Source organism: Branchiostoma floridae, chromosome 18, assembly GCF_000003815.2.
Source record: "Branchiostoma floridae strain S238N-H82 chromosome 18, Bfl_VNyyK, whole genome shotgun sequence".
Lineage (NCBI taxonomy): Eukaryota > Metazoa > Chordata > Leptocardii > Amphioxiformes > Branchiostomatidae > Branchiostoma > Branchiostoma floridae.
In genome coordinates this window covers 16,091,583-16,117,122 of record NC_049996.1, presented here as the reverse complement: position 1 = coordinate 16,117,122, position 25,540 = coordinate 16,091,583, and the positions used below count along the sequence as shown (strand labels likewise).

Sequence of the window (25,540 nt, the reverse complement as noted above, 5' to 3'; positions counted from 1 at the left end):
ACTCCTCAATTGCGCAAACATGGTTTATGTTATCCTCTGCCCATGCCACAGGTATGATGAGAGACTGGACCACCTCAGGATCTGGCTCAGGTGAGTTCTTTAAAATCCAGACATTTAAGATAAATGTAGCAACAGTGTAATACAACAGGCAGTATAAGGAACTCCTGGATGATATGACCAAGTGCAATACAACAAGCACTATATTTATATATGCAGGGACAGCTGCATAGCAGGCACTTCATTTGTACATACAGGGACAGCTCTTTTGTTTTTACCTTGAAAGATCTGCCCATATAATGAGCTGTAGCTGATATGTGGGTGTTCTAAGGGCTACATGAGAGGGTTTGTGTCTGCCCCAATGTATGGGTCAGTGGTTAACCCAGTTTGTGTCCCAGGACTGGGCCAGTGGTTAACCCAAGTTGTGTTTTTCTACCCAATGGCTGGGTCATTGGCTAACCCATCTTGTGTGTTTCCGCCCCAGGGCTGCCCCTGCTTGTCCAGCGGACCATTGCCCGCCAGATCACGCTGATGGAGAGCATCGGGAAGGGCAGGTTCGGCGAGGTGTGGCGCGGGCGCTGGCGGGGCGAGAACGTGGCCGTGAAGATCTTCTCCTCGCGGGAGGAACGCTCCTGGTTCCGGGAGGCGGAGATCTACCAGACAGTCATGCTGAGACACGAGAACATCCTGGGCTTCATCGCAGCCGACAACAAAGGTAGGCATCCTCGTGGGTTGTTGCATGGGTCAGTACGTGGGTTTGTATGTGGGTCTGTACGTGGGTTGGGTCAGTACGTAGGTTGGCTCCGGGAGGCAGAGATCTACCAGACGGTCATGCTGAGACACGAGAACATTCTGGGCTTCATCGCAGCCGACAACAAAGGTAGGCATCCTCGTGGGTCTGTATGTGGGTTGTTGTGTGGGTCTGGACGTGGGTTGGTTCCGGGAGGCGGAGATCTACCAGACGGTCATGCTGAGACACGAGAACATTCTGGGCTTCATCGCAGCCGACAACAAAGGTAGGCATCCTCGTGGGTCTGTACGTGGGTTGTTGTGTGGGTCTGGACGTGGGTTGTTTCCGGGAGGCAGAGATCTACCAGGCGGTAGCTGAGACATGAGAACATCCTGGGCTTCCTTGCAGCCGACAACAAAGGTAGGCATCCTTCTGGGTCCGTACGTGGGTTCCTATGTGGGTCAGTATGTGGGTTACTATGTGGGTCTGTGCGTGGGTTTGTTCTGGGAAATGGAGACGGTCATGCTGAGACACGAGAACATCCTTGGCTTCATCGCAGCCGACAACAAAGGTAGGCATCCTCGTGGGTCAGTTCGTGGGTTTGTATGTGGGTCTGTACGTGGGTTGATATGTGGGTCAGTACGTGGGTTGGTATGTGGGTCTGTGCATGGGTTGGAGCATGGGTTCATGCATGGGTTTGACTAAACTGACAGCAAATGTAGATAACATTCTGGGTTTTGGTATGGATCTATACGTGGGTTGGCATTTGGGTCTGTGCATGGGTTGGTATCTGTGTCTGTACGTGGGTGGGTACATGGGTTCATGCACGTGTCCGACCCAGCTGATGACAAGTAAGGCAATATTGTGGGTCTTGGTATGTGGGTTATTGGTGCAAAACTGAACTAGAAATTCAAGAGAGGATTGTGTGTATGTGGTATGCATGTTTGTATTGTCAAGGAAAATTAGTAATCTGATACATTGTATGTTACCAGATAACGGCACATGGACCCAGCTGTGGCTGGTGTCAGATTACCACGAGTTTGGGTCGCTGTTCGACTTCCTGAACCAGCGCGCCGTGTCGGCTCACGGCATGATCAAACTGGCGCTGTCCACCGCCAACGGCCTGGCACACCTGCATATGGAGATCCTGGGCACGCAAGGTAAGCACATCTGTACATACTTGTTAGCACACCTGTAGGTACACCTGTACATACCTGTACACAGATGTAGGTGCACCTGCACATGGAGATCCTGGGCACGCAAGGTAAGCTCACCTGTAGACACACCTGTGTACGCACCTTTACACATTTGTAGGTACACCTGTAGGTACACCTGTACACACCTGTAAGCACACCTGTACACACCTTTAGGCAAACCTGTATACACCCACACATGGAGATCCTGGGCAAACAAGGTAACACCTTGTAGCCACATGTAGGCACACCTGTACATACCTTTAGGCACACCCATAGTCACTCCTGTTGGCACACCTGTAAGCGCATGTAAGTACAACTGTACAAACCCTGGTAGGTACACCTGCACATGGAGTTCCTGGGCAGGCAAGGTAAGCACACCTGTACACACCTGTCGACACACCTGTACACACAGTTGTAGGCACACCTGTATGTTAGATCATCACACTTCTGTACACCTGTTTGCTAACCTGCACACCTTTCTTTACAGGTAAGCCAGCCATGAAGACCTGAAGATTAAGAGCACCTGTTAGAGATAATATTGCACACCTTTACACCTGTATTTGCACCTGTGTTTCCAGGTAAGCCAGCCATCGCCCATCGAGACCTGAAGAGTAAGAACATCCTGGTGAAGAAGAACGGACAGTGCGCCATCGCTGACCTCGGCTTGGCGGTGAAACACGACCCCATCACAGACTCCGTGGACATCGCCCCCAACAACCGGGTTGGCACCAAGAGGTACATTGTTTATTGTTTCTTCAAAAGATCTCCATTAGTGAGTACAATGTGAATACTGTAAATGCATTTAAGTTCGCGGGAATTGAATTTTTCGGTAGCGGGGAAAGGGAATTTTCGCGGTGGTTTTAAATTTGCGGTAGCACCATGCACTGTAGTCTCTTACTGCCATGGAAAAATGTTCGCTGTGGTTTTGAGTTTGCGGTGAAGTGGCCACCGCGAAAACCGCGAAAAGAAAACCACCGCGAACATTTCTGCATTTACAGTACTTTGCATCACTAGTCTTCCTGGAGTCATAAGACAAACATGTTACATAAAACAACATTAACACAGTACATTGAGACTATTAAAAACCTAACGTCACTTACACCTAAAGATTCACTAACACTTAAAGCATATACTAACTCTTTACCTATCTATACTATGAAAAACATTGTTCTATACTATCTCTATACTTATCTATACTATGAGCAACATTGTTCAGAAGTTAAAATAATGTAGCTGAGAGGTCAGAGTCAAATATTCTATACTTTTATGTCCATAGGTACATGGCACCCGAGGTTCTGGATGACACCATCAACATCACACACTTCGACTCCTTCAAGCGTGCTGACGTGTACGCACTCGGCCTGGTGTTCTGGGAGATCGCCAGAAGATGTAACGTGGGGGGTGAGTCTTTTTCTTTGGTGCATGGGTGCACCCTTAGTTGTGAGAAGGTTAAACACTTAGTGCATTGGTGCACCCTTACCAGCATGACAAGGGTTAATAGCTGGGCCTCGTGTTCTGAGAGATAGCCAGAAGATGTAACGTGGGGGGTGAGTCTCTCTCTTCTACTGTGCACTTTGTGCATGGTTGCAAGTTGCAACCTTAACTGTTAAAAGGTTAAACACTTAGTGCATTTGTGCAGACTTATCATTATGCAAAGGGTTAAATACTGGGTCTCGTGTTCTGGGAGATCGCCAAAAGATGTAAGGTGGGGGGTGAGTCTCTCTCTTCTACTGTTCATTGGGTGCACCCTTAGTTGTTAGAAGGTTAAACACTTGGTGTATTGGGTGCAGTTACCAGCAGGACAAGGGTTAATAGCTGGGTCTTGTGTTCTGGGAGATTGCCAGAAGTTGTAACGTGGTAGTTGAGACTCTCTCTTCTACTGTTAACTGGGTACACCCTTAGTTGTGAGAAGGTTAAACACTTAGTGCATTGGTGCACCCTTACCAGCAAGACAAGGGTTTATGCGCTGGGTCTTGTGTTTTGGGAGATCGCCAGAAGATATAACGTGGGGGGGGGGGAGTCTCTCTCTTCTACTGTTAACTGGGTACACCCTTAGTCGTGAGAAGGTTAAACACTTGGTCCAAGGTTGCACCCTTGGCTGGGAGAGAAGTTAAAACACTTTGTACACCCTTAGTTGTTAGAAGGTTAAACACTTAGTGGATGGGTGCACCCCTAGTTGTCAAAAGGTTAATACTTCAAACAGCAGGTATTGCCTAATATTTCTGATCTTATTTGAAAAAAAAAACAATCCTGAGCTGCTTTGTATGATTTAACTAGTGCCTTCTATTTGTGGTTATATTTTGGGCCTTGGATCTGCCCAATGTGTGATTTAATCAGTGCCTGTTATTTCTGCAGGTATCTATGAGGACTACCAGCTGCCATATTTTGACATGGTGCCCTCTGACCCCTCCATTGAGGAGATGCGGAAGGTGGTCTGTGACCTGCGACAGAGACCCAGCATCCCCAACAGGTGGCATGAGAATGAGGTAAGGTCATAGGTCACTGGTCATAGGTCACTCATGTCCAAATCACACACTATCCGGTTTATCATCTGTTGTTCCCCGTCAGGCATCTAAATATGGAGGCAAACGTTTGCTACAGTACTGGTAACCAAGGTGATGATGTACCTTGGAAGGTTTCTCACCAGTGTTTTTTCCAATATTTTATGGTATCACCATTGCATTGAATGTTTTAAGGTCTCTCACCACTGTTGCACAATGTTGTGGCATATTTGTCAGATCTCACATTGCCACATCTTTGTAAGGTATCTCACCAGTGTTCCATCAATTTAAGGTATCACCATTGTGTTGAATGTTCTAAGGTATCTCACTGCAGTTGCACAATAGCCTCTAACCAGTGTTGTTATTGCAGTACCTGAGAGTGATGTCCAAAGTGATGGAGTGCTGGTATCACAATGGTGTTCCACTATTTTAATGTTGAATGTTCCAAGGTCTCTTACCACCGTTGCACAATGGTGTGGTATATTTTTAAGGTCTCTAACCAGTGTTTTTGTTGTTGCAGTACCTGAGAGTGACCTCCAAAGTGATGAAGGAGTGCTGGTATCACAATGGCGCCGCCCGGCTGACCGCCCTCCGCATCAAGAAGACTTTGGCTCAGCTGGCTCCCTACGATGACATCAACAAGATGGTATAACTGCGGAATTCTGCAGAAAGTAGGGGGCTGCAGCATTAGTGGAGAAACATGGGGCTGCAAGGAGTTGCAGCATTCCTATAGAAGCTATTCAAGCTACAGCTTCCTGCAGAAACTACAGGAAGTGCTGGTATCACAATTAGTGCAGAGATTATGTGGGCTGTGGCATTCCTGTAAAAAGCATGGGAAGTTGTAGCGCTAGTGTATAAATTATGATAAGAAGTTGCTGCATCAGTGCAGAAACTATGGGAAGTTCCAGCATTCGTACAGAAAATTAGGGGGGTAGTAGATCAAATTTGTTTGAAGGTATTAATTCAAGTAGGACGCAGGATACATGATTCTATTGTGAAGGGTATTGAAATTTAAAAGTAGAGACAAAATTTGATGCAGATTTTCTAGCCATGACAGTACAGTTGTGCCAATACAGGCATAGGTATCAGAACAAGAATCAGGACTTGCTGTGCTGTGAAAAACTCTGAAGCACAAATGTGTTATCAGAGGCGCAGATTGCATTTTACTTACCAGTCTGTACAGTGTAAGGAAAGTGTGGAGTCAATCAGCAGCTTTGCATGTCAGGACCTTGTGATCAGTACCAAGGATAACCATCGTCAGGGGTTACTGTTGCCATGGGTAAACATCACCATGGTAACCATCTCCAGGGTAACCATCACCTGGTAACAATCTCCGGGGGTAACCATCACTGTGATAACAATCTCCAGGGGTAACCATCTCCTTGGTAACCACCTTGGTAACAATCTCCAGGGGTAACCATCACCAGGGTAACAATCTCCAGAGGAAACAATCTCCAGGGTGACCACCTTGGTATCAATCTCTGGGGGTAACCATCACATTGGTAACAATCTCCAGGGGTAACCATCACCTTGGTAACAATCTCTCGGGGTAACCATCACCTTGGTTACCGTCTACATTTCCTGAAGAAGGGTAATCTGTATTTGTACTTCAAACATAATGCTCTAATTATAATTGCCTCCAAGATTTGAGTCTAAACAGTGAAAAGCAGAGAAAATTTAGCAGCAATTGTTGTGACTTCCAGAGATCTTGTTGGGTGTAGCTCACTCATTTAGCTGTTTATTACACCTTGCCCTTCCAGTGGGTGCCAAGGGTAGGGGAGAATCATGGCAAAGCTAGCAACCTTAGAAAGGCCAAAAGGAGTGTACATAATGTATATTTATATATATCTGATTCATATGTCCTGTATGGATGGGCAGCGTGACAGGTTATGTTAATGAACTGTAGCAGATAATGTAAGATGCTTTTCCTCAGTGCAAGATTCTGTAATTTGACAGCTGTGCTCACGTAGGATTTTAATGTCAACCAAAGAATGAATTGATTTGCATCACTGCAGCAGACATTACTGCAAGACTACTGTAGTATTGCATTAGTGCAAAGGTGCAGCACACCTTACTACAGCAGATATAATTGCAGCAGATTACTGCAGCATTACTGTTGCACAAAGTGCTGTAGCATTACTTCAGTATTACTACATCACACATTACTGTAGCATTACTGCAGCACACATTACTGCAGTATTACTGTAGCACACATTACTACAGCACACGTTACTTCAGCATTACTGCCGTGTTACTACAGCACACATTACTGCAGCACACATTACTGTAGCACACATTACTGTAGCATTACTACAGAACATATTACTGAAGCACATTACTGCAGCACACATTACTGCGGCACACATTACTGTAGCATTACTGCAGCAAACATTACTACATCAGTACTGCAGCACACATTACTACAACACTTCTGCAGCACACATTACTGCAGCGTTACTACAACACATAACCACATCAGATTACTGCAGGACATTACTGCAGCACACATTGCTGCAGCAGTACTGCAGAATATTACTACAGCACACATTACTGTGGTATTACTGTAGCACATATTACTGTAGTATTACTGCAGCACACTACTACAGTAGTACTTAAGCACACATTACTACAGCATTTCTACAGCACACATTACTGCAGTAATGTCCTACAGTTGTAATGTCTCAGATGACAGTTGCAGATGACCTGAAATGTTTGACACTGGACTTTAAGCCATGATAGGAGGACAAGCTATGCTAAAATAACATCTTCATGAACTGTTGGTTAGGAAATAATTTGAAATTTAGCTCCATCGTTGTAGTATGATACCAGCACTGTTGCATAATGTATGATTGTGTGTATATAATATAGCTGTATGTATCCTTAGATATTCCCATATAGCCTGTACATGTACCTGTAGAAGTGTGCAAATACGTCTATTTTTGCCATCAATGCAACAGTTAACTAACTGTCATGATATCAGACCCCAAAGTGTTCTATTGTATATGAATGGTATTTGGTCTGAACTGGTAAGTGGTCTGTTTGTAAATAATTTGCTATATTCTGCATTAACTTTGTACAATACATCCTCCTAACCATGCATTGTAACTTAAAATTCAAGCTTGTACATTTATGGCCAGTACCGAAAAAAGTCTTACGTGTAACTCTTGTAGTAGGCTGTACTCCGAACACTTAGAGGAGACTTAGTGCTGTGCTGGTGTGATACCGTGTTTCGGTCGTCTCTTGCCACAAAAACAACTGACGTGACCTTTCATCTCCAAGGCAGAAACCTGATTCTTGTACCTCAAATATACAACAGTACACCTACACAAAAGATACCTCACACTTAACACTGGGAATAATCTCACATTTACACAGATGTTTTCAGTCTCACATTTACCTTGGGAATATCCTCACATTTACACTGATGTGTTCACAGTACAGTCTCACATTTACACAAGCGTTTCGTCTCACATTTACACTGAAAACATCCTCACATCCACTGTTCCGTCTTACACTTACACTTGGAATATCCTCACATTTACATTGATGTGTTCAGTGTCTCACATTTACACTAGGAATGCCCTCACATTAACACAGATGTGTTCAGTCCTTCATTTGCATTGGGAAAAAATCCTCACATTTACACAGATGTGTCTCAACATATACATTGGGAATTTCCCCACATTCACACTAGCCTGAGTACCATCCTCCGTAGTGACCGCTGGCTCAGTACTTTCGCTTGCAAGCTACGAAGGATGGTACTCAGGCTACATTCACACACAAGTCCCAGTGTTCAATCGTACACTTGCACTTCGAATATCTCCATCCACACTTTCACACTACTTGTAACTTGAAGTTTGCACATGATCTTCACTGCTGCAATTACACGAAACACCACAGTTAATGACTTGGTAAACTGAGAAATTACGTGTTAAACTCAGCCCAGGGTTCATGTGTAAGAGTTAAACACTGCCCATTGTTGAGTAGAATGTCACATTGTCGATCAAAACGTCACAAAATAGTCGAAGACAACCCGCTACTTTGTTACAAAAAGTCGCCACTTTGTCCACAGCGTCATGTCACATTGTTGAATTAAACATGCTACGTGTTGAATAGAACGTGTCCGCCAGTTTGTCCTTGGTGTAGCCTTGCAAGGTACCCTTCCTTTGTCATTACCTTCGCCAGAATGGCAAGGTTATGGTTTGAGTAGAGACATGATGTTGTGCCTTGCAAGATGACCTTCCTTTGTCTTTTAGTGCCAGTTGTGAGTTAAGCTGTATTTTTTCAACCTTCAGTCAACATTAAGCATGAGAAGTACAGTATGTCCAGGACTTAACGCAGTCTTGCAAGAAGCGAAGACATTCCATTTGTCTTTAATTTCCAATTGTTGTACCTTTTACGACGTTTATTTAACCTTGAAAAATACATCGCTTCGGCCTTCGCCGTTTTTCAAAGGCTGATCAGGTCAGGAGTTTTTCGTTCAGATTCACGATTAGCTTGACAGCGAGTATGATGTACATTGCAGCTACTCTTTCTGTGGTCCTTAGCAACAAACATATAAGCACAAAAACATTGACACACAAGAACACATAGACCGTATATACAAACCGTACGGTGTATAAAGAATATCACAAGTAGGATATTGCACACAGTTTATCAGTCTTCAAATACAATTCAATCTCTACAACTGGATAGAATTAGAGATTTACTTTCCGACGTTTCGAGTGACATCCATCACTCTTTGATCAGCGTCACTGGAATGAACTGGCAGAACAATTCAATACAAGTACAGCTAATTAGAAAAGACAGGTCAATTCACTAACTCCTAAGGATCGTTGAAATGTTCCTCAAATGTAAATCATGTTGTCGCCAGGATACTCCTCCCAGCACACTTTGCACAGAAAACGCGTTCTCTGACCCAGGTACGTGTTACGAACCCAGGCCCCAGTAGCTCTTTCAAATGGCGATTTCACCATCCACTTTTGTGCCGAAGCGAACCTGACGAATTGAGCTTTGCCGTTGGAATGAAGAGTCTAGGTAGTAACCACTGGCGCAATATATTTTCTCTGGCTGGCGTGGTGGGCTCAATCTTTTCGTGATCATTTCGGTACCCAGTAGCCACTACGGTAGTCTCTACCAGACTGACCACGCTGGCTGTTATAGGGAGAATAATTTGCTAGGGAAGTTTTGCTACCAGAGGAGTTGGCCCCGCCGCGCAGCAGGAAAACATTGACCTAAGCGTGGACTGACTCCCCTGGCCAAGCCTGATGAAATCTCTTATTATAGCAGCCCGTCCAACATCCGCCGGCCTCCTAGAGGGGCCAGTTAAAGCCCCGGACAGCAGAGTTTGTGTTACACAGGCCACCCCTGGCCGATTTTCCCCCCAGAATTCTATGATCCACGAACCCCCGTAGGTGTGAGGTGCCAAGCTCTCTCACTGCACTTGCGTCAAGCTTACGTCACTGCGGGGTTCGTTGACTGCATGCGTCACTGTTTCGTTATTTTCTCCGATTTTTTGTAATTTAGATATTGGGTACTACGTAAAATTATTACTTGGAAGACGACAAAATACACAAACAAGTAAGAAAATTCGTTCTTTATCTCTGAAATTCGTGGAGTATCTTTCGAACCCCGCAGTGACGCAATTGCAGTGAGAGTGCACCTTTAGGCGTGGGGTGCTAAAGGTGGTGAAGGAGAGTCCTAAACGTGTTTCAGTGACCAAGTCAGGAGCGTCCTCCTACGCAGGGACATCCAACAGCGAAACCGCCTGTCTGGATGTACTATGTACGTACCTTGCTCTTTCAATCGTCACCATTAGTTCCTGACTACCCTGCTTATAAATATTAATGAGCTTACCATTATATATGCTAGACCCCTTTTGAAAACTGAAAGGCCTATTCTCTGATTGGCTGACAGCTGGTTGGGGGGGGGGGGGGGCACAGGAACTAAGGGAGAGAGAGCAGGGTACATCCAGACAGGCCGGCGGTCTCGCTGTTGGATGTCCCTGCGTAGGAGGATGGTCAGGAGAAGTTCTTGTGAACAATTTACATAGTCTGGATGGACCAGTAGCTATCTGTAGCTGACATGACTTGTATCAAAGAGTCTTCTCTATGACTATGGGGAAATCCCTACGCAAAATTCTTCCGTCTGTCTAAGAAATAGGTCCGGGAAGTATCAATGACAATGTCTTCGCCAGAGTTGGTGGATTTTGGTACCTTCGCCCAAGAAAGACACCGCCTTTTGTAAAGCTCCTCACAGTCACAGTGCAGCCCCTGGTTACCATGAGAGAGTAGTCGGCCCAACCAATAACAAATAACAAATTTCCCACAGCTGTAGGGGTAGGCTGAACTTGAAGCCTGGCCCCATCTGATCTGAGCATGTTGTCGCGAGTTCTGACTGCCTTGGATCGAGCTCAGTTTAGAGTGTCCCAGTCGGAAAGGCGGCAACTGTTTATGAGACGGAAAATTCCAGCGTCGAAACAAGCAGACAGAACGAGCGGCTTCACCATTAATGTTTGATAGGGACGTGTGTGACGTCATCGTGTGATCGCCTTTCTAGTCGTAGAATGCTTACAGGGGGAATACAGGGCTATTGCCATTGGAGACAAGAGCCGGGGACAAGCCATGACATGGAGGAGAACTGTAGAGCGAGATGGGATGCACCTGGGAGTTGTAAGTTGTGCAACGATCAGCAGAAGACAGAAAAGTGTGGAGAACAATGACGGCAGGCGTCAGCGAAGTCTGATAAGCGGCGAGGATAAGTGACTGCGTGAGTGTTGCCATGGGAGATTTACTTAAGGTCTGGTCAAAATTCTCCAAAAATCGCTCTTAAAGGTGCTCAAAAGTATTCCCACTTTGAAACCCTTTTATCTAATGAAATGAGGATATTTGATATTCTGTTGTGCTTCTGTACGAATGGACTGTGTTAGGTGATGGCACCACAGCGATACCTGTCGGCTTCTCCCAGAATTGCACAATAGGTATGACGTACCCGAAAACGTTGCGGTCTTGTCTATCGGCTGTAAAACTAAGACGTTTGCGCTACACCAATTGGATTATGGTTTGTTCACCCAGGCTTGAAAAGCTTAATCGTCAACCCTACACCTCGACAGACTGACTTATTTGTTTACCCGTGGTACGAACATACCTCAAATCACTTCATATACCCTTCCATGGAATTTCGGCCAAAAGACCTAAAACTTTATTAAAGAGAGAAAACATTCAGGCCATACGCCTAGGCATTCATGTACATTTTGTCAGTTTTGCCTTAGAAATTACATTATTTATCTTTTCTTTCTTAAGAGATTTTGAAATTTTGTGTATAATTTTTGCCATTTTTTTATCCAAAAAAAAAAAAAAAATCATTTCGGAGTGGTGGCACAATCGATCGAGTCTCAGAGGAGCATTTGTAAAAAGGCTAGCGATAGAGTTAAGCATGGTGTATTCCGCATCACCCTTAGTACCAGCCCGACTGCAGTATCGCTCCAAGGCCTCGGACTGAGGGTGATGCGGAATCGACCGTCCGCGTGTTGTAATTACCTTTGCCAGAATGGCTAAGGTTATGTTTTAGGCTTGTGAGTCTGTCTGTCTGTGTGTGTTAACAGCATAACTCAAGAAGCCTTGGATGGATCCCGATGATATTTGGTAGGTGGATAGGGGTCGGGAAAACGAAGGTCAAGTTCGATAATGGGCCCCTAGCGGCTTGCTAAGGTACTGCAGCAGAACCTCAATTTTTTTATCTCGTGATCTGGACATGCTGTGGTTATGATTTTTGAGTGGTAGATAGACCTTGAGGCAGAGAGTAAGTACTATAAGTTTGGACCCCCTAGCGGCTTGTTTGGAACTGCAGTCGCCGATTTCCTTTCAAACTTTGGACGAGAATAACTCGAGAACGTGTTGATGGATCGTCACGATTTTTGGTATGTAGATAGCCCAAGTAACAATGTACATTATGGAATATTAATTATGCAAATCAGCAACTACTTTGCATAATTAATGAGGAAAGTTTATAAATCCGCTGCATTTCATGATAGGACTTTCAAACTTGTCATAAATATAGATGAGAAAGAGAGAAAAATCAATCCATATTAATTATGCAAATGACGAACTCATTTGCATAATGAATGAGAAAATATGAACGTGTTGACGGATCGTCATGATTCTTGCTATGTAGATGGCCAAAGAGAAGACTTACATGATGAAATTCTAATTATGCAAGTCGACAGCTAATTTGCCTAATCAATGAGGAAAGCTTGTAAATCCACTGCATTCCTTTATAGGACTTTCAAACTTGTCAAATTTGTAGCTGAGAAAGAAAGAAATATCTATACTTATTAATTATGCAGATGATGATCTCATTTGCATAATTAATGGCAAAATATGAACATGTTGACGGATCGTCATGATTTTCGGTATGTAGATATCCTAAGTAAAAACTTACATAATGAGATACTAATTATATAAATTAACAATTTGCATAATTAATGCGGAAAGTTGATAAATCCACTGCATTCCATGATAGGACTTTCAAACTTGACACATATGGAACTGAGAAAGATGGCAGAGACTAAGAGGTGTATGTTTGGGTCCGGTAACGTCTTTTCTTGAACTGCAGGAGCCGGTTTAGTTTCCTAATTTGAAAGAGAATAAGTCAAGAAGGGATGAAAGGATCATCATTAATTTTGGTATGCTGATAGCTTAAGTGATGCTTGATACAATTTAATATCATGATGTAAATAGGTATCTAATTTGCATAAGCAACGGCAAAATGTTATGAACCAACTCGGGGCATATAAAATAAAATGTAATGAGTAACACATTTATGTCTACAGACATCATTCTACATAACAAACCTGGTTTATTTGGCAAAGGTATGTGTTCGTGGAACTCTAGTTTATTCATGTCATGCCCGCCCGCCCGACAAAACATGCAAAATACAAGTTTCAATGCGAAATGCCCCGGAAGTTTAGAAAATTTGGTGCCGATAACAACACGGTGTAGCAACAGCGATTCCAACTTCTGAATCCGATATTTGAATTTTCGAACACGCCGCACTTGGTAGCCTCCATAGCAGGCTTTCTGGGGCCTTTTTTTGGCTCGTAATACACTTTTGCTGGCCATTTCTATTTGTACTCGGTCGCTGATTGCTGGCGTTTACTGATTGGAGGCCGGCTATCAGAAAACGCCAGCAATCATCGACCGAGTACAAATGGAGGCTAGCACTTGGTGCGCGCACGGAGTGCGTTCGATTTATTCCATGGAAGCCCGTGTGGTATAACTAAGAACCCAATTTGACACGGCAAGTTATAGCTCGGTCCGGAACACCATATCGAATGTTATCACGGCTCATGTATGACATCACAGCTCATGTACTTCGTACGTAGAGGAAATAAATTTGACACTACTCCACATAAGGCCGCCTTCGGAAGATACAAGAGTGGCATTTTCACAATTTATTTACTGCTAACCCCATTCTCGCATTGTGGCTCCTTCAAACGTGCCCCACTCACTCACTCACTATATCACTCTCACTAGCTCATTCACTCACTCGTCTTCTTCAATGCTAATCTCTGATAGACAGACATAGTAAAACAGACACACATAATGACAAAAGTACTATGTCTTTAATGACTCAAAATCTACACAAGATTCATTCAATGGATTATTACCATGTTTTGGGAGATATCTTCATCTATATCTACTTCTCAGGAGTGTTCATAAACGCCCGGAATATTGACCAAGAATCGGAGAAAAAGCGGCTTAGCCGAACTCGCATACTCTACGTGTATTTCTACGGAACAATGGATGTCTGTCATATTCAGAATTTTCTAGTCTCTATTTTGTACTCATGATCAGCGACGTTACAACGTTGTCGTTGAATTGATGACTTTCGTAGCTCCGGTTTTTGTATTTTCTCGTCGCTGTTACTCCTTTTAGTACACCGGATTTGCAGGCTTTAGTCTTTTTGCTCCGGATTTGTAGTCTTTGGTCAGTTTCCTCCGGACTTCTTAGCTTTTAGCCGTTGTACTCCGGATTTTGTACCTTTTGGTTGCTGTACTCCGGATTTTGCATTCTTATCTCTTTTTTGTTGTACGTCGGATTTGCAGTCTTTCATGACTACAGGACCCTGGGTTTTGCAGTCTTTGGTCGTACACCGGGTTTTCAAGTCTTTATTTTGTCGTTGTAATCCGACTTTGTAGCTCTTAGTCATTGTACGCCAAACTTCCACTCTTTAAGACTAAAGGACACCAGATTCGCCTTTGGTCCGGATCTTTTAAGTCTTTACTTTAGCCGTTATACACCGGACTTTGTAGCCTGTATTCTAGTCGTTGTAATCCGGAATGTCGTCGAACGAGTACCCCTTGACGCCCCTCCAGGCGTTGTACGCGATGAAGACGTGATAGCCTCCGGGGATGAAGACCAGCAGTCCGAGGAGCAGGACGGGCCAGGTCCGGTCGGCGTACTGCGGATCGATGTACACCCCGGCCAGCAGCAGCGAGCCGACCGTCAGGAGGGCCGTACCGAGAAGGAACAGGATGGTCGCCAGCCCGATCGCCTTGTACGGGATCTTCCGGGGAGGCCTCTCGAACTGCAAGTCTGGAGAGGAAGACACAGGGTTAGAACAGCCGCTAGAACTCATTGAGAAGATCAAATCGGTCTACAGGCTGCTTTTCATTGAGGTCATGAGGGAGGTAAGGATCAATACACATACATAGTACAAGACATATAGTAGGGCGAAAGTTCAGTGTTCATAGTCCGTATCCGTTCGTCCCTGCAACTCTGGGGAAGGAGACACGAAGTTAGAACAGCCCCTAGAACTGCATGTCTGGCCATGGGGAAGGAGACACGAAGTTAGAACAGCCGCTTGAATAGCAGGACTTCAGCCATCCGCATGGTGGAGCTATTCAAAAGAAGATAGTGTCCATGAAACCAAGGACCTCCTTGATGAAACAAATACTTACCGATGAATCCGTCATCATCCTGTGGCAGACGGCTGTACCGCGCCCCGCCCGTGTTGGGGCGGGAGTTTCTCATCCTCATGGCGGGAAGCAAGACTCCTGGAAGCGGGACGAGACTCCGGGAATGGCGAGACTCCGGGAATGGCGAGACTCCGGGAATGGCGAGACTCCGAGAATGGCGAGACTACGGGAATGGCGAGACTACGGGAATCGGGGCGAGACCGTCGGGACTCCGGGAAGCGGGGCTCCGGGAAGCAAGGCTCCGGGAAGCGGGACTCCGGGAATTTGGAAGCAAGATTCCTGGAAGCAAGTCGAAATCGTCTGGGAAGCCTTCGGTTGCGGGCGGGTCTCGGTTTAGTCTGTAGGACAGATACAGTATAATAACTAGTTTATACCAGACTAACGTTGGCAATAGGAAAAGGCTATTTGCAATAAACAAGACCAAAGCAAAAACACAAGATTGTTTGAATTGCTAACTCTAAAACTTGTTAACTACTACATGTAATTTGGAATTTTTTTATGTGGCTAGGGATTCAATAGACCAAGGAGGTTTAACAACCTTGAATAGACTGACTAATATCGTGCTCCTAGCGGTCGGCCATCGGGTTGGGGGTCATTAACCCCAGCCAGCGATAGATTGTGTAAACACAGGCTAGAGATTCAACACTAGATATGCACTGAACACAATGATAATCACGATATGTCCCCAGATAGTTAACTGGCGCCGCAAAATCTGAAGAAAAAAAGGCTACTTCAAGAAAAATCTTTAACCACAACCAACGACTCTGATGCTTTCGAAAATTTCATTTTATTGCACGAAAAAGATAAAACTTATTTCTTAATTTTTCCCATCATGTTTCCCAAATTGTAACGTCTGTCCCATAAAGCACCTCTTTCCTTCGCCGGGCCACCACAAAAAATCACTAAATCCTGTCTTCAAAGCAAAGTAAAACAAACCAGTCCACAACAAATTATTGAAATTAATTTTGTAAGGGATGCGTAGTTTGGAAAGAGGTTGCTTAATTTCACAGCTTACTGAGTTCATCACTCAATATATTATGATCTGTGTTGATTCTGATTGTATTAACTATTTGCATTGTAGTTAGTCTGGTATTACATTGCATTTCAAATGCACATTTCATGTTTGTGGTGCACAACATATCCGCTTCCTTGTGCACCCATGGCACCACATTTATCTGTATCTGTATCTATATAGCCGGTATAACCGCCGTTCGGCGTAACACACCAGCTAATATTTCATATTGTAGCCCGACTAAAAATCGCGCTCCAAGCGGCCGGCCCAACAATTGCCACCCCTACGGTCATTAACCCCAGCCAGCGAGAGATTGTGTAAACACAGGCTTCATATTGCATTGTACCCTTGCAATGCAAATATCGCAACTCTACGTTTACTGCACACTTTGATGTTATACCCAAGCAAACCGTGTTCCTTATTAACACAACAACTGGACAGAAAACGCGTTTCAAACATTCGCCTTTTGTTTTCAAGGGGTCAAGGTTCAGCCGCGCGGTCAAAGGTCAACAACAATCAAATAAAACAACTTCAAGTAAGGCCAAGGGAGAACAGAATTGTCTTAGGTTGGGTCACTGTGCGGCAAGGCCTTTCTACAAAATTCGACAAAAAGGGAATGACTGGCCGAGAGAGTCTGCCCCCTCCGGTCGGCGGTCAAACCATATATGGTGGCCATAGCAACTTATTCTCTCTATAATATAGAGTACAGCCAGCGTAGAGTTTACCAGTCGTCTTAAAGTATTGCGTGGGTATCTAAATTTCATCGACGTGAGTTGTAACATAAAACACGAACAAAGGCTGTGCAGGTAATGCGAACTCCTATAAAATGAGAGGTAAAGGGTGAATAATATACCTGAACGAAGACTCTACCCTACATGATTCGTGACTATGCCTCTTCGAACCTTCGAACTACGTGGTGGGTTTGGGATGCTCCAATCAGAAGCATTACGCTATCGATCTTGCATCTAATTGTCACAGATGATTATGTGTGGGTTCCCCTACACCGAGGGCCTTCGTGTCTGCGTACATCCATTCTTGACAATAATGTCTACAGCCTTCCCTAGCGCGTCGACGGCATGCAGAAAGCAGAGAAGCCAAGAAGACAGACTTAGTCACTACCACTAACGTTAGAACAAGCCTCTCCTAGTGAAATGAAATAGAGGCACCAGTACAGGTGGAAATGTGTACATACGTGTCCGACAAGTGTACGTGTATCGTACCGCTGCGCTCGTATTTTCTCTTGGGCACGCCGGGTAAAAAGGGGATGACTTGCTAAACCTTTTGTGGGAATAAAATCATACCAAAATCTAACTCAAGTTTTTATCTCTCACACGGGACTACGAAATTTGCCATCTGCAGCGCCCATTGCCCAAATCTCTCCACTCTGATTTGTACGTCCTGCATGTAACACGGAAAAATGGCACGACCCAAAACAGGCGCAGCCGGAAGTAAACTTATCACGTGACAAGCGCGTTCGGCGCCACCTGATTGGTGGGTTTCAGATGACCTTTGCGCGTCGTAATTTGTTTCCGGTTGGGTCACGTCCGCATCGACATGTAGTATGGCGGGATGAATGTCGATATTTGAGTGATATCTACGTAAAAAGTCGCTCTCAGGAACACGAAATGAATTAGGAATGAGAAGACTGAACCTTAGATGGGTTGTTTTGCACGTGTTGGCGTTTTTTTTCTTGGTCAAACGGGGCAATTTTCGCACATATCCTGCCGAGCACGCATCACTCTACGTCATGCGCATGGACTTCTGCGCAGCTGCAAACATGCCTATTGGTAGGGAGAATTAGACTATTCGTCAGGCTTTGTAGGAATGGCGTCCATGATTGCAATGGCAGCCTGGGATTTTCCTCCGAAATTCGTCTAATGTAGCCATATATACAAGTTAATCTAGAACTTTCCATAGGCACAAAGGGTTTTGACTTCCGGTGAATCATTGTGACTTGGTTATTCTGCCAAGTTTGAAGTTGGCCACAGTGCTCGTGACCTCTGTCCTAACAAAAAGCTTATGGAAAGGTCGCCTATGTCGGTTTGTCTCGTAAAGAGAGGTATTCTTCTTTAGTAGTCTAAGAAATTATAGAGGTCTCGTCTGATAGTCTCGTAACTGGCCAGGTCCGGCCACTGGACTGCGGATTTCAGGTAAGGACTACCGGGAGGTTACTAATCTTCCTGTATTAACCCTCCTTGGTTCAAATTATGTATCTCCTTACGGCGTCTTAGAGTTAGACAGCATCCACTGTGCAATGTCTTTCAAAATCACTGACGGATCACGAAAGACATCTGGCCGATTCTAGATTTTATCCAGTCGCTTGAGTACTCAATGTTGACATGCGTGCATATCATATTAACTGTACCTGGATGTCTAACCTTTATCCACGAAACAAGTTGTTTATAACATTGTTATTTGTTATTACTGTACTCTACTTCTTCTTCTTCTCTTCTCTTGTTAGTTTTGGCATGCACTGCATGGTTGAAATCTCTCTGTATACATTCTTTGAAGCCTCTAACTCTCTCCAGGTGTACATCAATGCCTTTTCTTCCACGCGTAGATTAAGTTTACGGTGGATAATGGGTTACTCACCAGAAAAGACAAATTATCTTTTGAAATACTCTCTGTTAAGTCTCGACCCACAAATGTCGGCAGCCATTTTGATCCAGTCTCTTGATTATGTTGGTTAATTAGATTTCAGAGCATGACGTCGAACGATGAAGACACCGAAGTTGTGACCTCAGTCGCTGCTACGTCAGACGACGTGACGTCTGCAACTCCGGGTCACGTGGCAAACACAACGACATCGGGTCACGTGACCCGGGTAGTTACAACCTCGGCTCACGTGAATACAACATCTACAACCTCGACTCACGTGAATACAACATCTACAACCTCGACTCACGTGACCGCTCACGTGACCCCCGTAGTTGCAACACCAGCTCACGTAACCCCCATAGCTGCAACCTCGGCTCACGTGACGACTGATCCTCCAACCTCGGCCGTGCAAACTACCGTAATGGCCAGGTAATTATAAGGCCGCTTCTCGGTTACTTTGATAAATATGCACCCTACTCTACCTAGACATATATGTGAGTAATATTTGATAATCACCAATTCACCATACGTTTGATTTCTTTAGATATCCCACTGGTGCAGAAGAAAAGGGGTTCGTCATGAATCATGATTTTCATGGTTTTTTTTTTACGACTATCTAAGGTAAACTTGCTAGAAATGCAATAGTTTTTCCTTGACTGATAGCAGACTAACTAGTAAGGTTGCGTCAGCAGAGCGCATCCCTCATCATTCATTAAAAATAAGTTGACCCCAACATGTTACAATGACCGATAGCATTCAGACTAGAGTAAACACATCATGCTATATTGTTCCACACTATTTGTTTTGTCCCCTTTCAAGTTACACGCAATTAGCACGCGGGCAAGAGTTTCCAATAAACTATTGATGAAACGCTAAAGATTTACACAGCATTAAGCAGCCTGCACCACGAAAGGTTGGAAATATGAGTTGTTTTTGCCCGGTATCAAATGGCGCCGCGCTAGCGCGAACCCTTTGGATGCTGTCGTTCGTATAATAGAAGCTACAAAATGAGGACATATTTTTGACTGCTTCATCTACACAAGCCTCCAACATGTCCTCAGCAAACTCCTCGAACGAGCGTTTCAATCTGGGGGTTAACCCCGTGACGTATCAAACATGTGACCTGACCGGTCATATCGGCTGCCGGGAGCGATCAGTAGATGTCGCTGCCAAGAAAGCGGCGCGTATGTTATTGTAGCGTTAGATGTCCGCACGGCGTTCTCATGGTCTCTGAAATAGCGCGCGTAGTCCAGTGGTTAGCAGCCCTGCCTCTGGAACTAGAAGCCGTGAGTTCGATTCCGGCTGTGTCGCTCACCCGACATGCACGCTACCGGAAAGGGTTGCAGTCCTTAAGACGGGACTTTAAGCTGTGGTCCACTGTTCATTGTGCTTGTCGAAAAGAGCTAGGGGAATTTCCCCGGTACAATGAACCTATAAATACTGTACATAGAGTCTGTCCTCTCTGTCACGACCAATGGAAGACTAGCTCTTCAGTGAGCTAAAACTGGATCGAGATCACTTTCCTTTTGTAAAGGTGCACTCTCACTGCACTTGGGGCACCGGTGCGGCACTGCGGGCTTCGTTCACTGCGGCACTGTTGTGTTATTTTCGCAACTTTTCATAATTTAGATATTGCGTAATACGTAAAAGTATGACTTAGAAGACAACAAAATACACCAAACGTAAGAAAATTCGTTCTCATAAGTTATGTATGTAATACATCGAGTCATCTACGAACCCCGCAGTGCCGCCCCGGTGCCGCAAGTGCAATGAGAGTCCACCTTAAGTTATCAAATGTTTGCGCGCAACTGTATTATTTTTTTTTATAGCAGTAAAAGTTAAGAATAGGCAGATGAGGCAAACCTATACTAGTAGTGAACTAGTAGAGGGGTTTTCATGGGTCTCCCCCAACACTTATGAGTATGAGAGTGCTAGTGGAGCGTTGTTGTTATAAGGTATACATACGTAAGCAAAGGAATAAGTCTAAATTACATAATTAAACATTTTAAATCTCTTATATACTTGTTTAAGCGTACACATGTGACGACAAATAAGGGTCTTGAAATCTATAAAATGAATTATGGGAACGCTAGCGTTGAAGTGAAGGGTTATATGTGAAAGAAACATATCAATCTACATAATAACTTATCCTTATACATGTGCTTTGAAAGATGACACATGGAACTTCCGAGGAACAAACATTGAATCGAGCGATCGCTCGTATTGAAATCTTTGAAACGAAATCAAAATTGTTTGTGTTATATATTTCGTAGGCTGTTGATCCAAGAGAAATTTATATGCGCTTGCTAATTGGTGTCCAACGCTTTTGTGACCTCGCTGGATGGAGTTTTGCAATATCTTTTTTTCAAAAATATCAAATTTACATTAAACATGGCCCGGTAATAAACAGCAAAAATTCTTCTGACGAGAAACGATAAAAATTGATGAGTTAACCTGGTACCATTTGTTGTTATGGTATGGATCCCCAAACCCCACCCCCTGTTCGATCATTGTTCTATTTCGAACACCTCCGTCAAAAACTGTCCCGCTGTGTTGCAGTTCAAATGGTTTCTTCTTTTGTACCATTATTTATCGAATATTTATTAGTTTGTTACGTTTATATCGTTATGGTTGCCTTAAACGCGACGTTTTGAAGGAACACCTGTTTCACCATACCGTCCACTTTTGCGGAAAAGCTCAATGAATAAATAAATAGATCACGTCGTTCTTGTATACTTAAGAGTTTATTTTGACGTCGATCTAACGATCATCTCGCCCAGCATTGCACCACGTTAGCGTAGGTGACGATCTAAAATGGAAAAATTGAGAAACCTGAAAGCGCGGAAGTGCACGGCAAAAACATGACGAATGGATCCAATCATTTGTGTTTGACGCTCGTAATCTGCCATGAAATATTTAAAAGTTGATTTGTGCAAAATGGAGTTTTTGCCATGATCATTACTTCCGGGTATTCTTCCGTGTTGACAATGACGCGTACGTAGCGTACTGATTGACCTTTGCGGCGTTATGTTAATCCACACGCAGACGAAAGCGTCTGGCCCATTCTCAGTGTTATCAGTCTGTTATTACAACCCTTAGAACTCTTCTCTACAAATTTACATTTTAGGACGAGGTACACAGTACACAGTTTTTACAAAAACCGACATTAGTAAGCCCGGTCCTTACATCTTGTTTGAAATTCGCGCTCCGTCTTTGAGAAAATCTCATGTATCATTTTCTTCTAATGATTGTCGTCAATATGATAATAATTGCACTGTCAGTCCTCCGGCAACTTGTTTTACACACATATGCATGTTAGTAGATCTCTCTTATCCTTTCTTGTGCTGTTTCCTCCCAGCACTTCCGCTGACCTGTTGTCCAGCCCGCCCGCTGCCGAGATGACCCCAAAGTTGTCCGACCCGCCTGCCACTAACGGGACCGTCCAGCCGTTCACCCCGCCCGCCGCGAAGGTGACCCCCGAGCTGTCCGACCCGCCCGACTCTGACGGCACCGCCCAGCTGTCCAGCCCGTCTGGCGGAAAGGTGACATCCGAGCTGTCCGAACCGCCGGTTGCCAAGGTGACATCCGAGCTGTCCGAACCGCCAGTTGCCAAGGTGACATCCGAGCTGTCCGAACCGCTGGTTGCCAAGGTGACATCCGAGCTGTCCGAACCACCGGTTGCCAAGGTGACATCCAAGCTGTCCGAACCACCGGTTGCCAAGGTGACATCCGAGCTGTCCGAACCACCGGTTGCCAAGGTGACATCCGAGCTGTCCGAACCACCGGTTGCCAAGGTGACATCCGAGCCACCGGTTGCCAAGGTGAAACCCGAGCCGTCGGTTGCCAAGGTGACATCCGAACCGTCGGTTGCCAAGGTTACACCGGTACCCGAGCCGTCGGTTGCCAAGGTGACATCCGAGCCGCCGGTTGCCAAGGTTACACCCGAGCCGTCGGTTGCCAAGGTAAAAACAGAGCCATCCAATCCTCCCGTTGCCAAGGTGACCTCCGAGCTGTCCATCTCCGGCGGGACCGCCCAGCTGTCCAGCCCGCCCGCCGCTAACGGGACGCATCAGCTGTACCAGGTGGTGCCGGTCGTGCAGAACGGCGTGCAGTGCCGCCTCCTCATGCCGCTCAACATGGTACCGTCCATGCCAAAGGTCGTCACAGCGGGAGTCAAGGTGGTAAGCGCGGTAACTGCTGTTTCTTCCTTTTTATTAAGGTCTACGTCACATTTCCAAACCACGATGACCTTCTTCCTTGGTCTTTCTTGTTGTTCTTCTGCCATGAGGGCAGCCCGCGGGCAAGAGTTTCCAATAAACTGTTGATGCAAAACGCTAAAGATTACACAGCAGCCTTCTGTATTGTAGGCGCACAAACAGCACAAAAAGCAACCATGAAATACATAATGACGAGCTTAATGGAATAGTATTATGTGCAAGTAGCTTGACAAAAGGTATATTACTGCATTTTCTGGAAAATGTTGTCATTCTAGTTGTTTTTTTTGTTTACTTGTTGTTAAATGTGTGTTATTGTTGTTTACACAGGTGCAGCAGCCAACTGTCCGATCCCCCGTCGCGAGCTCCTCCTCTCAGCTGCCGGCCGGTAACAGTAAGTTCGTCCTGCAGCAGGTGAAGGTGGCGCAGCAGCCCGGCTCGACGGCGGCGTCGGGAACCTCGGCGGTGGTACACGTGCTCAGCCCCGCCGGCACCACAGCAGCGGCCGGTGGAGCCCGACCGGGGAAGGACGGGAAAGTCGCATCGGTAGCGCCGGGAACAGTCATCAGTAGTTCCGGAGGACAGAGTACGACTGGTGCCATAGGGAAGGTGATCGCCGTAACGCCGACCATCGCTCCCGGGGGTAAGGTGGTTTTGCCGCCGGCGGCGCCCGTAACCACACCGGTAAAGCCCGGCAGCACCGTTATCCAGGTACCTGGTACTTCCATGGCGAGTCCCTCGGCTGTCTACAACATCATCAAAGTGACCCCTCCTCCCCCGGGCGGAACATTAACGATCGGTCCCAACACGCGGCTGGTGGTTGTGTCCGCGCCGTCCACGGGCGTGACGCAAAGCCTGGGCCCTCGGACCAGCGCGGCCCTCGGCAGCGTGGCTGTGGTAACACCCACCGTCAAATCCACGACCTCGGCCAAGCCCACTATCGTGAAGACGCACACGACCCTACCTGTTGGAAAGCCAATGGTTGCTACGTCGGCGGGACAGCACAAGATCGTGATTGTGCCACAGACCACAGTCCCGGCACAAACAACTAACATGATCATCCCACATACCAGCACAGTCTCGGCCCAGGCGACAGCCAGAGTTGTTGTGCCAACCTCCGGCACTTCCACGGTCCCGGCCGCGCCCAAACACGTGTCCATGGTCCAGCAGAACGAGAACGTCGTGCTGATCAACGGGCAACCCTACAAGCTGGTGCCGTGCCCCACCACCACCCACATCCCCGTGGACGCACTCAAGTCCACCGCCGCCGCCGCTACGGTCAGCTCTGCGGCGGTCCAGACCGCGGCTACCGTCAAGGTACCGATCAGCTCGGCGGGCTCCAAGGCGTCAGCCCCCGCCAAGGTAACGGTCTCCTCCGTTCATACGGTGGCTCCGACCACGGTGACGTTTAGCGCGGTTGTTGGCCATGCCACTCAGACTCAAGTGACGGCATCCAACAACACAGCCTTAACGCAGACCCAAGTGACCGCATCTACCAGCACTGCTGGGGGCGTGACGTCAGTCTCGGAGGGAAGTTTAAGAACTGACGAGAGGTCAGGTTCGGAGACGGAGACCGCATCCGAAGCCTCTCCTGTCGAATCTAAGGATCCGGAGAGTAGCGAGGCTGGAGAAGGGTCAGTGAATCTGAAGATTGACAGTGTTTACAGTCTCAAAGATGCCTCCAAAGCTCCGGGTACTTCCCCATGTAGACCCTCCATCAGCGCACAGACCATCACGCAGAATAGCAGCGCAGCCAGCACCCTGAAAAATATCGCAAACATCCACTCTGCCGTCGTCAATACGCCCCAAAAGTACATCGTTGTTTACCCCAACAAACCGGCCGTGCCCCCCTCCCCACCTCGCGCCTCAACACAGACTCCCGTCACCCAGACGGCAACGAAACGGTTGGAGCCCGCAGAAACCAAACCGGCGACGCCTCCCGCCTCCCCGATAAAACGCCCGAAACCCGCGGAGAAACAGCCCTCCCCTAAATCCGTGACCACCCCTAAATCCGTGACGGAGATGTACCACAGCTACGCCAAGGGCAAGGCGGAGACGCCCGAGCCCCCCGCCCCCCAGGTGAAACGCTCGGTCACAGCGCTGATGGTGCGCACGACCCCCCTGGGGAAGTCCACCGTGTCCATGGGGCAGGACCCCTCGGGCCCCCCTAGCCTGCCGCCCAGTAAGATCTTCCGGTTGGAGCCGCCACGACCCAACGAGACCATCCAGGACGAGCGGGTCCGGCGCCTGAAGGAGATTCTGCGGGAGCGCGAGGCGGCCGTGGAGGAGCTCAGGAAGAGGAAAAAGACATGAG

At 46.2% G+C, this 25,540-nt stretch overlaps 3 protein-coding genes across 5 annotated transcripts in view; 2 read left to right on the top strand and 1 right to left on the bottom strand.

Moving 5' to 3' along the window:
* The window catches only part of LOC118405617 (TGF-beta receptor type-1-like), a 14,721-nt gene extending 8,445 nt beyond the window's left edge, over nt 1-6,276 (top strand). For 2 of the 3 annotated variants that reach the window (XM_035805169.1, XM_035805168.1), the window contains exons 5-11: nt 52-90; nt 482-712; nt 1,720-1,887; nt 2,502-2,658; nt 3,200-3,324; nt 4,279-4,409; nt 4,945-6,276. In XM_035805169.1, the coding sequence (XP_035661062.1) occupies nt 52-90; nt 482-712; nt 1,720-1,887; nt 2,502-2,658; nt 3,200-3,324; nt 4,279-4,409; nt 4,945-5,076 (983 nt within the window). In that variant the 3' untranslated portion in view covers nt 5,077-6,276. Of the gene's footprint in view, nt 1-51; nt 91-481; nt 713-943; nt 1,014-1,719; nt 1,888-2,501; nt 2,659-3,199; nt 3,325-4,278; nt 4,410-4,944 lie in introns of all 3 variants that reach the window. The other variant, XM_035805171.1, reaches the window with a different exon arrangement.
* A 7,751-nt stretch (nt 6,277-14,027) lies between these two features.
* Nucleotides 14,028-15,487, bottom strand: LOC118405803 (transmembrane protein 230-like). Its single transcript, XM_035805570.1, has 2 exons — nt 15,385-15,487; nt 14,028-15,019 (listed from the first exon to the last, which is right to left on the bottom strand). The coding sequence occupies exons 1-2, from the start codon at nt 15,461-15,463 to the stop codon at nt 14,745-14,747; spliced, it is 354 nt and encodes a 117-aa protein (XP_035661463.1). The 5' UTR covers nt 15,464-15,487; the 3' UTR covers nt 14,028-14,744.
* A 6,885-nt stretch (nt 15,488-22,372) lies between these two features.
* On the top strand, nt 22,373-25,539 carry LOC118405487 (mucin-5AC-like). Its single transcript, XM_035804990.1, has 2 exons — nt 22,373-23,193; nt 23,557-25,539. Exons 1-2 carry the CDS (start codon nt 22,411-22,413, stop codon nt 25,537-25,539), a joined length of 2,766 nt encoding a protein of 921 aa, XP_035660883.1. The 5' UTR covers nt 22,373-22,410.
* Nucleotide 25,540: the final 1 nt, after the last annotated feature.

What these genes read in the sequence shown, in the direction of transcription:
- LOC118405487 (XM_035804990.1), top strand. Translation starts at nt 22,411, where the DNA reads ATGACCCCAAAGTTGTCCGACCCGCCTGCCACTAACGGGACCGTCCAG. An exon ending in TCACAGCGGGAGTCAAGGTG is followed by an intron (nt 23,194 to 23,556) that starts GTAAGCGCGGTA and finishes TTGTTTACACAG; the next exon opens with GTGCAGCAGCCAACTGTCCG.
- LOC118405803 (XM_035805570.1), bottom strand. Translation starts at nt 15,463, where the DNA reads ATGAGGATGAGAAACTCCCGCCCCAACACGGGCGGGGCGCGGTACAGC. An exon ending in GGATGATGACGGATTCATCG is followed by an intron (nt 15,020 to 15,384) that starts GTAAGTATTTGT and finishes CTTCCTCTCCAG; the next exon opens with ACTTGCAGTTCGAGAGGCCT.